This window comes from Parasteatoda tepidariorum, chromosome 7 (assembly GCF_982258835.1).
Source record: "Parasteatoda tepidariorum strain Cologne lab strain chromosome 7, Ptep-v5.0, whole genome shotgun sequence".
Taxonomy (NCBI): Eukaryota; Metazoa; Arthropoda; class Arachnida; order Araneae; family Theridiidae; genus Parasteatoda; species Parasteatoda tepidariorum.
In genome coordinates this window covers 14857149-14873809 of record NC_141761.1, presented here as the reverse complement: position 1 = coordinate 14873809, position 16661 = coordinate 14857149, and the positions used below count along the sequence as shown (strand labels likewise).

The 16661-nt window shown below is 30.0% G+C and overlaps 2 protein-coding genes across 7 annotated transcripts in view; both read left to right on the top strand.

Moving 5' to 3' along the window:
- Positions 1–5996, top strand: part of LOC107436735 (cell cycle checkpoint protein RAD17) — a 39563-nt gene extending 33567 nt beyond the window's left edge. For all 4 annotated transcript variants that reach the window (XM_087167376.1, XM_087167374.1, XM_087167375.1 and 1 more), the window contains one exon: positions 5756–5996. In XM_087167376.1, the coding sequence (XP_087023502.1) occupies positions 5756–5775 (20 nt within the window). In that variant the 3' untranslated portion in view covers positions 5776–5996. The remainder of the gene's footprint in view (positions 1–5755) is intronic.
- The window catches only part of LOC147806889 (cofilin/actin-depolymerizing factor homolog), a 119948-nt gene that overhangs the window by 72705 nt on the left and 30582 nt on the right, over positions 1–16661 (top strand). The gene's annotated exons all lie outside the window — the stretch shown is intronic.

The following is a 16661-nucleotide window of genomic DNA, read 5'->3' as shown; positions in this document are numbered from 1 at the left end:
AAGGCCCTTAAGATGCTTTTTTTTAATTCAGTGTTTTTAAAAACTGCTTAATTTTCCCTTTTCAAAAATTAGATTTTTTTTCTTTACTTTGTCGATTTTTGCCGCATATTATGCAGAAGCGTGTTTTTCACATTATTCTATTCAACGTTTTTGCAAGTCATTCAACCACAATCCATTTCGATGTACCCTTGATATAGCGTATGAAAGTGCCAATCATTTTACTTGTTTGATGAAATACTTGCAGGTCTGCATGTGCGTCTACTGAGCTGGGCTCACTGACATTCTTGCTCTCTCATGTGCAACTCTGCTGCATTTTGCTAGATATTCTCAATTTTAGACTTCATTTTCCACCACCTGATATCAGACTGGAAAAACTCTTGATCTTTTTATAATAGCTAATATAATCAAGAAAAGAGTTCGTTGTCAGAAACTGGTTATTTTATCCTGATCATGTAAAATTTGAAAATTATTTTGCATTTTGTTAATGTATGTAGTGATTAAAAATATATTTTGAACTCTTAAAAAGTACTTAAAAGGTGCTTATTTATTGTTGGAAGATTTGGCAACTCTTCCTGCAATAATAATACAGTCAATGCTTCATTGCTGTCTAAACTGTTATGTTGTGAGTTTTGTAAATATTCATTAAATTCTCTCAAAATAGTTTTTTTTTTCTTTGAAAAAAATTATGGTTTTACTTTTTTCTAATATTAAAAGAGACACTATGTTACAATGCCACAATTCAAAAAGGAACCAAAACCAAATCCAAAAGCCACTAATTCTTCCATGCATTATAGTTGATATAAAATTTGCATGCGCATAAATAACATAATTTTCTAAAAAGTTTCATTATGCTCAAAATCTTTTAAAATAACCTAACAGTTACTATAGATCACAATTCTCAGAGATAATATTTCTAGGTTTGTTTTTTTTCATTATTAGGAAGCATTGATCTTCCTAGAAAGCTTTAACTTTTTTAGACTTTGGAAATTTTTAACTAGATTCTTAGACCTACCTAAAATATTCAAAATTTGCATTTGTATGTTTTTAAACTTTTTCAGAAGTTTAAACTCACTTGAACTTTGTTTAAACTTCTTGAGAAGGCCAAGGCCCACCCTGGGCTGTTGAGCCATTGATGATGATGATGTTTTTAAAATGGGTATTCGTAGCTGCCAACTCTCCTGGATTTACCAGTCGACTACTGGATTTTGCCATTTTTTCCCTGGTCTACTGGTATAATAAAAATTCTCCTGGTTTTCGTACATTTTAGAAAATTCTCTATAATTGATTAAGTTTTTGAAAAATATCCTTATCGGAATAGAATTTTTACGCAATTTATCACTTGCTTGAATATTTAAATAAGTATTGCTAGTGCATAATGGAACGAGCCTCACTTATTGTAATTAGTTTAAAGCTTTTCTTTTTTTCTGAAAATTTAAGTTTGTTTTATTCTGTACTTAAATAGTAAAATCTTTTAATTATCAATAAAGATTTACTTGTCTTTTTAAAATAGAAGTTAAAAATAATAAAAAGAAACATTTCAAATTCATTTAATATTAATCATAAATGGAAAATATTGCAAACTATTTACTATTAGTGTAATAAAGTTTTATAGTGTAATAAACTTTATTAGTGTAATAAAGTTTTTGTATTGTGATGACTATAAAAATCCCAAACTTCCCAAAATATTTAAAAAATTATGGAACAGTTATCATAAAATTTTTATTTTTTCGTAAAATCTACTGGATTTATTCCTTTCCATGTTGGCAGCTATGGGTATTTATGGTTATGAAATGTTGGTAACTTTTTAATTTGCATTTTATTGTTCAACTTGGATTTTTTTATAGCTTATGAATTAAGTGCATTGCCTATTCTTTTCAGGCTCTTCTCTTAGTATGAGAGAGCTACAAGTTGACTTAGTTCCTTATTCAAAATTGCAAATAAGGGATTTAAATCCTGGTATTAACACTTTAATATTCTATTTGGAAAAAAAAACATAATAAATAGATTAAAAATATTTGCTTCAATTTTATCTCAAGTAACAGTAACAAAGGAATTAGGATATATGAAAATAAAAAAGTTTTTTAGGTAATTAATTATCATTTTATGTTAATTTTTTAATTTTTTAAACCTTGTAGTGATGCAATCAACTAATTAAGCTGTATTAAGTCCAATATTCTTCGGAGATGATTCTGCTTACCGCAATCCGAAAATTTCATAAAATCCGGAAGTTTCAAGAAATCATTGATCACATTTATGTATAAAAATTTTTGTATAATTTATTTAGAAATATTAGGAACTAGAATTTATGCTTGGCATCTCTTTACAAAATTATTAATTTAAATTATGTTGTATATAATTTATTTAGAATTTCATGTTGTGAAAATATCAATGATTTAAATTTATAAAGACATTTATCTTTTGAAACGCGTCATTAATGATTTTACTCAGGAAATTTTCAGGTTTTTTGACTTTGGCTCAAAATCACCCCTGATTCTTTCAAACAATTAAATTCTCTTCAATTTGGTTTTTATTGTTATTGATTTTAGTTTTAAAATTATCAATTTTATTTTTTAATAAAATTGTAAATTATATTTTGAAAAAATATGTGTTAAATATTTAAAAATATTTAACACATATTTTTTCAAAATATAATCTGAAAATATTCCAACTTGTCCTAAAGGTGACCACTTACAATTGCTATTACTTTGTACATGTATGTATACTATATTTCTTTTTATTATCTAATGTAGTACATATGCTTTGATGTTAGACCTTGTAAAAAATTGTCTTTTTTGAAGAATTTTGTGTTATTTTTTTTTCAATTAGATGGACTAGATGCCTTTGTCTTTACACTCTCAAGAAAATGTTTTATAAATATTGAAAATTATATCTTCTGAAACACTGTTCCTCAATTTAGGATTATAAATTAAGTTTTGTGCAGAAATTGTGTGCAACATTACAAGGGTTGGTTAGTCTCAATGTTTGATCTAGGAGTTTTCTTGTCTTCTGGGTTGGGTTCAAAATTTACAAGGAAGCATAGTTAAGCATTGATGGTTGTAAACCTGAAATTGACTTGACTGTTCAATGCGGCTGTAAAATGAAATATAAAGTTACGCAAAAGATAAATATATTGAGATAATACTATCTTTAGTTAGAGAAGAAGATTGTTCCATTCTTTTTCTTCTCCGAATCGTAACTCTTAACACTAAATTTTTCAACAACAGATTATTTGGAGATCATGGCTTTTCTTTCATTTTCATATTGAAATTGAATGTCTGCTTATTTATGAAAATATTTACACAATTTGTTCACACCTACTCCTTCTGAATTTACCATCAACTGGCATCGAAGCAAATGTTGAAAATAGCATCACACTCATATTCCTGTGCTGCTTTCAGAGGTGATAACCATTACAATTTCTCCAAAATTAAAAACTATTTTAAGATTTCTTCAAGAAAATAAGAAATAAAAATTATAGTTTTTAATTTTGTTTTGTTTTTTGCAGCTATTTAACAAATCTTTATTTTTTTACTCCTTGGAACCATTTTTTAAACAGTACAAACATAAGAAAGTAACCGTACATAACCGTAGGTAACCGTACAAACATAAAAATAAACCGTATAGGAGAACAAAAGAGCTTAATCTAAAAACAGAAGCGCTGTGAGAAAATATTTTCAAGGATTTAAATGCAGTTGTCTATAAAGGCAATATGGATTAGTTCTAATTTAACCAAAAATTAGAACTTTGATTTCAAATAATAGATACAATTTTATATATTGTACAATAAAAGTATAAAATTTTAGTGTCATATATTTTTTAATTTAGTATATTTGCCAAGTTATTTTTTATTTTTATTTTATAAATATATACCTTATTCTATTAATTATTCTATAAATATATAGAATTATGTAATAAATACATCTTAGAATTGCACGATTTTGGAACGTTGACTTGTATTGAATTCTGTGTCGTTGTAGGGTTATACTGTATTGTTTTTATGGATATTAAATAAATACTGAGCTCAAGGGTCTGTCCAGAGTAAATTTCCTACCGCTTAGCGGTACCTTCACAAATTCAACTTTAGGAAAAACGGCAGTTTCACAAATACAAAAGCAAGTTCTCATGCAAACCTGTGTTCTTGTTGCAATCTATGGAAAAGAAGAGCTTTCCTGCCAGATGTCTTTTACAAAACGGTAGCACGTGTTCAGTCAATGTGGGAAACCTAATCGGTCGTTTACGCATTATCAAAGCGAATTTTTTTCCCTCTGAGTTTTTTAAAATTAAATGCGAGGCTCTCCCTCTGTAAGCTTTACAGGAAGTCGAAATTCGAACATTATCATAAACACTATTGTAAATTTCTTTTAACTGACATTTCTAATATTTTTTTCTCTGCGAAACTTTTTTCTGTGTGACCCAGAGGAAAATGTTCCCATAATTAGAATAACTTTTAGTATTAGTACTGTTAAATGCATGTTTTTATTAAATTCAAGTTGAAATTTTACTATGGACAATGATTTTTTACAGGTTTATGCTTTTCGTAATTTAGATAAAATTTTTAGCCCAAAATTTTACAATACCAAAATTATTTTTGAGTATATAGAGAAAAATATATAGAAATAAGTCATAAATGATTTTTATTTGTAGTAACAATTTTTGAAAATATTTTCTTCCTTTACCATATTTTTGTGTTGATTTTTTAAATATAATTTTTTATTTACTGAGTCAATCTGCAGCACAAATTTTCACAAAATAGGTACCTCTTAAAGAAACCCAGACAGATCAATGATTTTGCTCTTTCATAAACGACACACCTATCCAAGAAAACAAATATAATTATCATTTCCACGTACACCCCTACTCAAAAAAAGACTTTTCGATATTTTTCATTAGAGTTACATTATTTTTAATTTAACTTTTGTAACTTAGTGATAATTTCATTCACCGCATGTTAGCTAGTTTAGAAAGTTGCATTTTGTTTTTAAGAACCATTTTAAATCAATTTTAAATACTTTCTTGCAAACTTTTATGAAATTTGTTTTATGCAATGTACTCCTTCATTTAAAAACTCTGATTGGTTATTACTTTTGTATTTTTGATTATGGCATTGCAGTGCAACTTATATACCTTACAGCAGAATTTACTGAGTCAATCTGCAGCACAATCTTCATGTTCTTATATTCAAAATTTCTATATCTTCATTTTCCCAAAATTAGGCATTGTCTAACATATATCAAGCAAAAAATGTATATTAGATAAAAAGTCATATTTTATGTAAATTTCAGAAATTCCGTAAATAAATAAATAAATAAAAAATTCTTGAATTTTTAAATTTTCATCATAGTTTTGTGTTTGCTGATTTTAATATTAGAAAAAAAAAATCTGTTAACTTTAAGAAAATCTTCAAATAGCTCAGGAAATAACCCCTACTCTTACTGCAAATAATTTTGTAATATAAAATTGAAGCAATGCGAAAGTGCAAAGTATATAGAATTATCTGAAAATTTTATTTTACTAATGACTTCTTTATACTTAGTAGTATTCTGTCAATTCAGTTTTCTAAATTTAATGAGAAACTAACATAAGTTTAAGGATTTTTTTTTTTTAAATTGAAAATTATTCTATATCTTTAAAAAAGGAAAAAGAATCATTTCTCTATCTTTCAATCTTTATTTTCACCATTATTGATAATCATTTTCATTACTGTTGATTTAATGATTACTAACTTTTATTGATGTAAAATTTCATATATTAATAGCCAAGTGGGAAAGACGTTAGATGAGAAAGACCACTTTTGTTTTGGAGAGGAAGAGAGCGACCCAATTGATGCTAACAAGTCAGATGAAAATGTCAAGTTATTGCCTGATGAAGAGATTGTTAAAGAAGAATACGACTTTTGAACACAGATATTATTTGTTGTAAAATATTTATATAATGAAGATATTTATTACATTTTTGATTTCTTTTTTACTTGAATTAAAGTCACTTTCTATTAATGACTTGGTCTCAATTTAATTGCAAACTAGAGATTGTTTTTTTTTAATTGACTCTAATTGAAGTTTGCTTGTATGAGTGTTATGCAGTGTTCATTTTAATTGATTTTTCGAGTAAAAAAATACAGTATTTTCATCCCTTTTATTGTAAAAAGAAAAATACAAAAGTGATAATTTGTGTCTGGGTTTTAAAAAAAGGTTTTTATACCTTGGAGGTTGAGTTTTTTGGATTTTTTAAACTGGTTTTTGACAGTAATACTTGAAATTTTCTTCCAAAACTGTCTTAAAGCTCATAATACTATAAATAATCAAAATACTTCTAAAATGAAATACTTTCTGTTAATAAAAAAATAAATATTGTTTCATATTAACTTTAAATATTTGTTTATCAAGTAAAACAACGTTAAATTTTTAAGAATACATTTATAAATTATAAATGTACATTGATACAGATAAATATTACTATAAACACTGATAATCTAAACTTGACTAATACTAAACTTGAGAGCTTATAATAGTTTTACCAATCTATTATATGCTCTAACTAAACTATTATAAGGGAATATTACTAAAACTTGGAAGCTTGTAATAGTATTCTATAATAAAAAAATAGCAGTTAATTTTTACTGAGCAGTTACTTTTACTGGAAAAAAATCTCTACCGGCCTCCTGGAATGTCATGAAAAATCATAGAAAGTCATAGATTTCGGTATTAAACAAACTTTGTCATGATTTTAACTATTTCTTTTTTAAAAAAAACATGATTTAGGCTGCCGAAAAATCTAATTTTTAAAATGGAATTTTCACAGTGTAAATATCTGAATTTGTAACAAAATCCGCTCTCCCAGTCATATTTTATTAAAATATGAAATGTTTTTAACCCGTTCTTTAAAAATTATGGTTTTTTTCTAAAAATGAAAGAAAGAACATAATTTCTAGAGCAAATTAGCTTTTAAACTTTCGTGATTTCAAAATTTATTTATTTTTTTATCAATTTAAAGTTCTAGTTTAAGCTTTTTATATTACACTTTTAAGAAGAAATAAAACAGATTTAAATAACATATATCTGACTGTATTTAGTTATTTGCTTTTATATATTTTTTTTAGCCATTTCATTGCTGCAACTCTTTCTTTACTTTGTTTTTTAAGTTTAAAATCAATTAATAGGAAGATGCTGAGTATAACACTTTCGGTTATATCTATCATTTAAATTATTGTTATTGCAATGCTTTTTTTATTTATGGCTGTGTTTTTGTCGGAGAAAATTGTAACTTCAATTGTAAGTGTTTGTGATGTATTGATCTATTAACCAGTGGATTGTAACACACATAATAATTTATTTACAAGTTTGAAGATATAAAATTGATAAGGTCATTGTGAATTGGCAGGGAGATGCACCCTGTTCCAGAGTTGAATGGCAACTAAATAATATTGATTTGAGCACCGCCTCGTGACATAATTTCACAATTCTTAACCGTAAGTAACTAAAATTGTAAGTAATGAAAAATTCTTAGAATTATTCATGGAAAGTCATGGATTTGAAAATCTCAAATGTAGCAGGTACCCTGTATTTAAAAAATTAATCTCTATTTAATTTTTCTGCCTGTTATACAATTTGCCTTTGTTTTAACTGGAGAGAGTCCCGGTGGTGAAGCTGCAATCTCGTGCACAGATCCAGAGCTCTAGCTTCGGACCAGGCAAAGTTGACACAGCCTTTCATCCATTCAGTGGATCAATAAAATGGCAGAGAGAACACAGAAAACCTTAAATTTTCTGGGAATTTTATTTTGACTCTAAAAATCAGGTAATTGTCAAGGAAAGTTGAATTGTCTAGAAAAATCCTTCAACAAACCTGGTAAATGATCAGTCTTCGAATTGTCAGTAACAGTTACCGAGATTCGAGTTAATTCTAGCATCTAGTAGGATTATTTTATGAAGTATGTCTATATTAAAAGTTGAATATATATCGACCTTAGAAGTGGAATTCTTTTTCTAGTGAAAGTTTTCTATTTTTCCATTCTCATTATATTATATGTTTTTTTGCTCACATTACAAGAAATTTGACAAGAATTCAAAGTTTTCTGATGAAAAATTTCATGGTATGATAAAATATGGTTTGGATTTCTATTGAAATTTACCTGATATACATGGAAAAGTTAGGAAATTTTTTTTTCAGAAATTGAGTGGGAAGCCTGCTGCAAGATAGGATTAATTATGTTCAGAAAATAGAAGGGAAAAAAAATCAAAAGATACGAATATGTTATCAAAATAATAAGTTTTTAATCATATCTTTTTTTTTCTCTTAAAAAGTTTTCAAGACTAGATCAGGTAACAGATTTGTTTCTGGTAAACCACATTTTATGTAATCTTTTGAGACAAATAATTCTGATATCTATTACAGTTATTTGTTGCAAAAGTTTCACAATTTAGCCAAACTTGCATTTTTTATTCCTCTTTCAATGATATTGTTTTGCTCACAAAATCTAGTATTTGACACTACAAATAAAAAGTAAAATCATTTCTGATGAAAAATTGCATGGTATAGATAAAATATGATCTGGATTTTCACTGAACTTTTTCTAGTTGTCATGGAATTTTCTTTCCTTCTGAAATTGAGTGGGGACCCTGAATAAGTGTCAAACATTAGGGATTTCCACACTTGGTTGACCACCCAACATTTGCTCTGGCACTCCAGAGCCTAGAGTCACAAAAACTTGGATGTGCACAGTAGGCTTTTTCCCTTCATAGGCTGCTGCACCACGTAGTGTAGAATTTTTAGAAAAAAAAACATGTTAAAATTAACTCTTTTTAATTCAAATATTTTGTAGTAAATATGATTTACAGGCATGTATCAACATTTGCTAATAGTTTAAATAAAATATTTTTAGTTTGGTTTTACATTACAAGTTACTGCTATCTTTTTTTCCTTTTCCGAATATTACTCTTAACTTGAAGGTAGAAAGAAAATAAATAAAGAATAAAACTAAATAAATAATGCAAAGAGATTTATTGGAAAAGTAGTATCAAGCATTGTTTTTCACTGCATTGTAGCTCAAGCAATAAAGCAAAGCATTCTTTCAACAGCCCATTGTATGCCAAGGGGGTGATAAGGGTTCGGGCTCCACAATTTCATGACAATCACAGATTTTTCGGACACTTTTCTTAAATATTTAAACTTCTGTTTTAACATTTGATTTCAAAAGATTTTGACCAACACTTAATGTGAATAGTTGCAATATATATGTTATAAAAAAAAAGAAATTGTTTTCCTAAAGACTGGTGGTTTTCAATAAGCCAAATTGAGTGGTGCAGAAAAAGACTTACATGATGTTCAGAGAATGATTGTCTTTTTTTTTACGACCACTTTTTGGGAGGCACTGACTTTTTTTCATAGATTTTGTGATGAAGAAAAAACCTTTTACGAGAGACCATTAAAACCTCAACCAGTGACCTGACAAACATCTGCATCAAATGCGAGAAAATATAAAAACAAAAAATTTAACAAAGCAAATTAAGTACATTAAAATGTATACAAAATATTTGTGCGAAGCTCTTACTTAAAGAGGTCTTTTTGACGATACTCATGTCAGAGTGCACTAAAAACGGTGCTGCCAATGATCTGATTCTAGAGTAGAAAGTTAAATTAGAAAAAAAAAAGTTATTTTAGAAAAAAACAAGCATCTCAAGTAAACCAACCTTTTCTTTCATTTTAAAGCTAACTAATTTTTATGATATAAAATTGAATGCACATTAAACATAAAAGGTAATTGTTTATTTATTTAAAATTAGTAAAATTGTCATTGAAAATTAGTAAATTTGTTTTTACACATAATTATATCAGTTAGGATCCTTTTTATAAACGCTAAATTGCACAATTTAAAATAAAATTAAATTAAATATTTTTACCAGACACAAATTATCTGTATTACAACAAATAAAAAAACATTTAATAAAAACTCAAAAATTAATGTTAAGCCTGAAAAATTTAAAAATCTAAAAATAGGTTATTATCTATATATATATATAAAACAGAAAGTGCAATGGGGCTATATACGAGCTCCGGTTCTGTGAAAATGATAATGGAGTTATTGTAAGTATGAATTTCATTACACAATTATTTTGCCTAATCATGTATATGAGGAGTGCAAGACAGTAGAAACTTCTCACGTGCTAAAGGAATGGAGTAAATTATGTGGTGTCAACGATGGGATTCGAACCCCTGTTTAGCTGGATTGACAGCTCACAGCTAAAGCATATACGCAGCTTCAAGAAGTTAAGTGACTTTATGAAACATTTACCTAGAGCCGTGATGGCTCGGGGGATAGAGAGTTCGCCTTTCTATGAGATGAACCGGGTTCGAATTCCAACGATGACTGGTTAATAAAAATTCCGCATCCGTCTTTCACCGACCACAGTGCTATCCTCAGTGATATATAACCTTTATTAAACGGCCGACCAAATTTTTGGGTTTACGACTACTATGTTCAACTACTTAGCCTTGTAATTTTGAACTCAATCCAGAAGACAAGGGAACGCTTGGATCAAGTATTGGGAGAAATTTGCCTCTGTGAAGGATTTGCAAATTTCTCCCAATACTTGATACAAGAGTTCCCTTGTCTTCTGGATTGGGTTCAAAGCTACGGAGTTGAACAATAGTAGTCGTAAACCTAAAAATTAGGTTGACTGTTCAATGAAGGTTATAAAATAAAATAAAATATTTTACGTAAACTTCCATCATTAATAGCGCAATTCTTTCATTTATCTGCTATCTATGCAATAGAATGTTTTTGCTTTAACATCTGACGGAACTTCTTATCCTTACAACATTGACAGTGTGCATTGATGTTTCTTAGTCGGATCCAATGGTATGTTACGGTGGATATTGTTTGATCTAGCATGTTTGCATACAGAGTTTGTTCGAGATGGATTTGAAAAAAAAAAATTATAAAACAATTTTACAATATATGACAAGTAACTATAAATTTTTAATAACATGAAACTTTTAACCATTCAATTCAACGCTGTAATTAAGTTGTGTTTACGTAAAAAAATTTAATAGAGATGAAAATTTATTTATGATCTTATTATTTAGTTTTCTTATAAAATGTAAAAAATGTTTTTTTCAAAAAAAAAAACAAAAAAAAAAAAAGCAATGCATTGAACAGTGACAGTTAAGCAAGAAAGAGTAAGAAGAACTTATTTTACTTTTCAGAATCACAAATTATTTATTTTAAATAAGAAAATTAAATAACGACGTTAAAAATATTCTTATTCCTTTTTGTTACATAACATTTAGGAAAAAGTTGTGGGAATTTAAATCAGCATCTCAGAAACACAATAAAACGTCATGGATGTCATTAAGTATTGAGTATAGTTAAGTGCGGCGAGCTCTCTGCTTATCGCTTATAGCTCTTGAGTTGTTTTAAATTTGTTAAGTATCTAATTTTATTGAAAATGCGATCACAAACAGTCCCTGGCCAAATTATTAGACGAACTATAAGATTCTATGTAAAATCATAATTATCACGTGATTTTTATTGTTTTTTATTGTGCTTTATTGTTTTTTAGCGTCTGAAACCGGTTTGCACACTAGTTTACGTTTGTGTATCGATTGGTTAACATTGTAATGCAATACGTTAAAATTAATATAAGTAGGAAGTATATAAAAAATCTCCTGAATAAAAACCCATTGCATGTATATTTAAATATAAAAGTATTATTGCGTATAAACTCGTGCAAATCATGTAATTATTAAAAAACTAGAGCGCGTCTAATTATTATAATATACTAAGATAATAAATATTCTATATTTATGTAATATATCGTCTAATTTATCCAATTGTCAAATTTATATTATATATTGTCTAATTTAACCCATTGATACACGAACGTAAACGAGTGTAAACCGCGTAAAAAAATTAAAGGTGTATAGTTATCACCCGATAATTACAATTTTGCATAGAATCTTATAGTGCGTCTAATAATTTGAAGTTGCACAATAAACAATGTATTAGATAACAGAACAGTTTTCTTCGGCAGCCATGTTTGGACCATGGACCCCTACTTAGGGTCCGAGTTTGAAAATTATACCTTGATATTAAAGGGAGCTAGGGGGTCCCGAAATTTGAACCTTACTCGAGTATTTTATTTTCTTCTTTTTTTTTATTATTCCATTACGCTTTCTTTGCTGGATTTCACACACAGGAAACACCCCATGCATGCTGGAATATCCAAAATGTTACAAAAGGAGTCGAAAAAGAGCAAATAAACTGATTTTCCAGGATTTTTCCCATTTTCGCAATAAAAAAAAATTTATTTCCAACATGCAGGACCCTCCAGAATATCGAAAAACACATTAAAAAATAATGTAATGTAAAATAAAAAAAAGAAAATTTTTTGAAAAAGTGTACGTCCCTGGAATTCGATCCCAGGACACCTCCCTCCAGCAGCGAACTTTCTTGTCTGGTGTTCAACCACCCAGTCCACGGTGATACGTGAAGCCGACCACTGTTTCGCTTCAAAAGCTCTCTCCTCTCATTTTCGCATTATACCTTTAGAGGCCCACTGAGACCCCCCTAATCAGCCTATCAAAATTTTCTGCGACAGCCATGTTTGGGCTACATAGCTACATAGGGTTCGAGTCTGAAAATTATACCTTGATATTATAGGGAGCTAGGGTTCTCGAAATTAGAACCTTACTCGCGCCAATTTATTTAGTTATTCTTTTTTTTAATTATTCTATTACGCTTTCTTTGCTGGATATCACACACAGAAAACACCCCATGCATGCTGGAATATCCAAAATGTTACAAAAGAAGTCGAAAAAGAGCAAATAAATTGATTTTCCTGGATTTTTCCAGTTTTTTCGCATTTTCGTAATAAAAAATTAATTCCTACATGCAGGACCCTCCAGAATATCGAAAAACACATTAACAAAGAAAGATAGACAATTTTACTCATAGAACACCTTACGCATTAGAAACTGTCGAATATATTGTAAAAAAAAATTTAAAACATTGGAAATAAGCCAATTTTCCTGGATTTTTCCAGTTTTCACCGATTATTCGCCATTTTACCAATAAAAAGAAATTATTTCCTTTAAGTAGGACCCTCTAAAATATAGAAAAGCACATTAAAAAAATATTATAATGCAAAATAGGCGAAAGAAAAAAAAAGAAATTTTTTGAAAGGTTGATATAGCTGGGATTCAAACCTGCGCCCCCTCTCCCCAGCCGTCAGTTACTTGTCCGGTATCTTGACCGCCAGACAACTCGAACACTAGAAGCTCAGTCACGATTTCGTTCTGATGGTCAGCTATTCAATAGAACTTTGAGGACCCCCTGCTCACCCTAATTCACCTATAAAAATTTCCTGCAGCAGATATATTTGGACCATAGACTCCTACTCTGGGTGCGAGTTTGAAAATTATAACTTAATATTAAAGGGAGCTAGACGGCTTCGAAATTCGAACCCCACCCCACCATTTTATTTTATTTATTACTGTTCCATTATGCGTTCTTTAACAAAGAAAGATGAACAATTTTACTCATAGTGCGCCTTACGCGTTAGAAACTGTCGAATATATTGTAAAAATAATTTAAAACAATAAAAATAAGCCAATTTTCCTGGATTTTTCCAGTTTTTACCCATTATTCGCCATTTTCACAATTTAAAAAAATTATTTCCTATATGTAGGACCCTTTTAAATATGGAAAAACACCTTGAAAAAATAATATAATGCAAAATAATCGGAAGAAAAAAAAGATTTTTTTTGAAAAGATGATAATGCTGGGATTCGATCCTGCACCCCCTCGCCACAGCCGTCAGTTACTAGTCCCGTGTCCTGACCCCCATACCATTTGAACACGAGAAGCCTGCCGCAATTTCTCTTCAAAAGTCCTCCTTCTGTCAGCTATTCAATAGAACTTTGAGGACCCCCCTGCTCCCCCTAATTCACCTATAAAAATTTCCTGCAGCAGATATGTTTGGACCATAGACCCCTACTCTGGGTGCGAGTTTGAAAATTATAACTTAATATTAAAGGGAGTTAGACGGCTTCGAAATTCGAACCCCACCCCGCCATTTTATTCTATTTATTATATTTTTATTACTGTTCCATTATGCGTTCTTTAAGAAAGAAATATGAACAATTTTACTCATAGTGCGCCTTACGCGTTAGAAACTGTCGAATATATTGTAAAAATAATTTAAAACAATGAAAATAAGCCAATTTTCCAGGATTTTTCCAGTTTTTACCCATTATTCGCCATTTTCGCAATTTAAAAAAATTATTTCCTATATGTAGGACCCTTTTAAATAAGGAAAAACACCTTGAAAAAATAATATAATGCAAAATAATCGGAAGAAAAAAAAAGATCTTTTTTGAAAAGATGATAATGCTGGGATTCGATCCTGCACCCCCTCGCCCCAGCCGTCAGTTGCTAGTCCCGTGTCCTGACCACCATACCATTTGAACACGAGAAGCCTGCCGCAATTTCTCTTCTAAAGTCCTCCTTCTGTCAGCTATTCAATAGAACTTTGAGGACCCCCCTGCTCCCCCTAATTCACCTATAAAAATTTCCTGCCGCACCTATGTTTGGACCATAGACCCCTACTCTGGGTGCGAGTTTGAAAATTATAACTTAATATTAAAAGGGGAGTTAGACGGCTTCGAAATTCTAACCCCACCCCGCCATTTAATTTTATTTATTATATTTTTATTACTGTTCCATTGTGCATTCTTTAACAAAGAAAGATGAACAATTTTACTCATAGTGTGCCTTACGCGTTAGAAACTGTCGAATATATTGTAAAAATAATTTAAAACAATAAAAATAAGCCAATTTTCCTGGATTTTTCCAGTTTTTACCCATTATTCGAAATTTTCACAATTTAAAAAAATTATTTCCTATATGTAGGACCCTTTCAAATATGGAAAAACACCTTGAAAAAATAATATGATGCAAAATAATCGGAAGAAAAAAAAAGATTTTTTTTGAAAAGATGATAATGCTGGGATTCGATCCTGCACCCCCTCGCCCCAGCCGTCAGTTACTAGTCCCGTGTCCTGACCACCATACCATTTGAACACGAGAAGCCTGCCGCAATTTCTCTTCAAAAGTCCTCCTTCTGTCAGCTATTCAATAGAACTTTGAGGACCCCCCTGCTCCCCCTAATTCACCTATAAAAATTTCCTGCAGCTGATATGTTTGGACCATAGACCCCTACTATGGGCGCGAGTTTGAAAATTATAACTTAATATTAAAGGGAGATAGACGGCTTCGAAATTCGAACCCCACCCCGCCATTTTATTCTATTTATTATATTTTTATTACTGTTCCATTATGCGTTCTTTAAGAAAGAAATATGAACAATTTTACTCATAGTGCGCCTTACGCGTTAGAAACTGTCGAATATATTGTAAAAATAATTTAAAACAATGAAAATAAGCCAATTTTCCAGGATTTTTCCAGTTTTTACCCATTATTCGCCATTTTCGCAATTTAAAAAAATTATTTCCTATATGTAGGACCCTTTTAAATAAGGAAAAACACCTTGAAAAAATAATATAATGCAAAATAATCGGAAGAAAAAAAAAGATCTTTTTTGAAAAGATGATAATGCTGGGATTCGATCCTGCACCCCCTCGCCCCAGCCATCAGTTGCTAGTCCCGTGTCCTGACCACCATACCATTTGAACACGAGAAGCCTGCCGCAATTTCTCTTCTAAAGTCCTCCTTCTGTCAGCTATTCAAAAGAACTTTGAGGACCCCCCTGCTCCCCCTAATTCACCTATAAAAATTTCCTGCAGCTGATATGTTTGGACCATAGACCCCTACTCTGGGTGCGAGTTTGAAAATTATAACTTAATATTAAAGGGAGTTAAACGGCTTCGAAATTCGAACCCCACCCCGCCATTTTATTTTATTTATTATATTTTTATTACTGTTCCATTATGCGTTCTTTAACAAAGAAAGATGAACAATTTTACTCATAGTGCGCCTTACGCGTTAGAAATTGTCGATAATATTGTAAAAATAATTTAAAACAATAAAAATAAGCCAATTTTCCTGGATTTTTCCAGTTTTTACCCATTATTCGCCATTTTCACAATTTAAAAAAATTATTTCCTATATGTAGGACCCTTTTAAATATGGAAAAGCACCTTGAAAAAATAATATAATGCAAAATAATCGGAAGAAAAAAAAAGATTTTTTTTGAAAAGATGATAATGCTGGGATTCGATCCTGCACCCCCTCGCCCCAGCCGTCAGTTACTAGTCCCGTGTCCTGACCACCATACCATTTGAACACGAGAAGCCTGCCGCAATTTCTCTTCAAAAGTCCTCTTTCTGTCAGCTATTGAATAGAAATTTGAGGACCCCCCCTGCTCCCCCTAATTCACCTATAAAAATTTCCTGCAGCAGATATGTTTGGACCATAGACCCCTACTCTGGGTGCGAGTTTGAAAATTATAACTTAATATTAAAGGGAGTTAGAAGGCTTCGAAATTCGAACCCCACCCCGCCATTTTATTTTATTTATTATATTTTTATTTCTGTTCCATTATGCGTTCTTTAACAAGGAAAGATGAACAATTTTACTCATAGAGCGCCTTACGCGTTATAAACTGTCGAGTATATTGTAAAAATAATTTAAAACAATAAAAATAA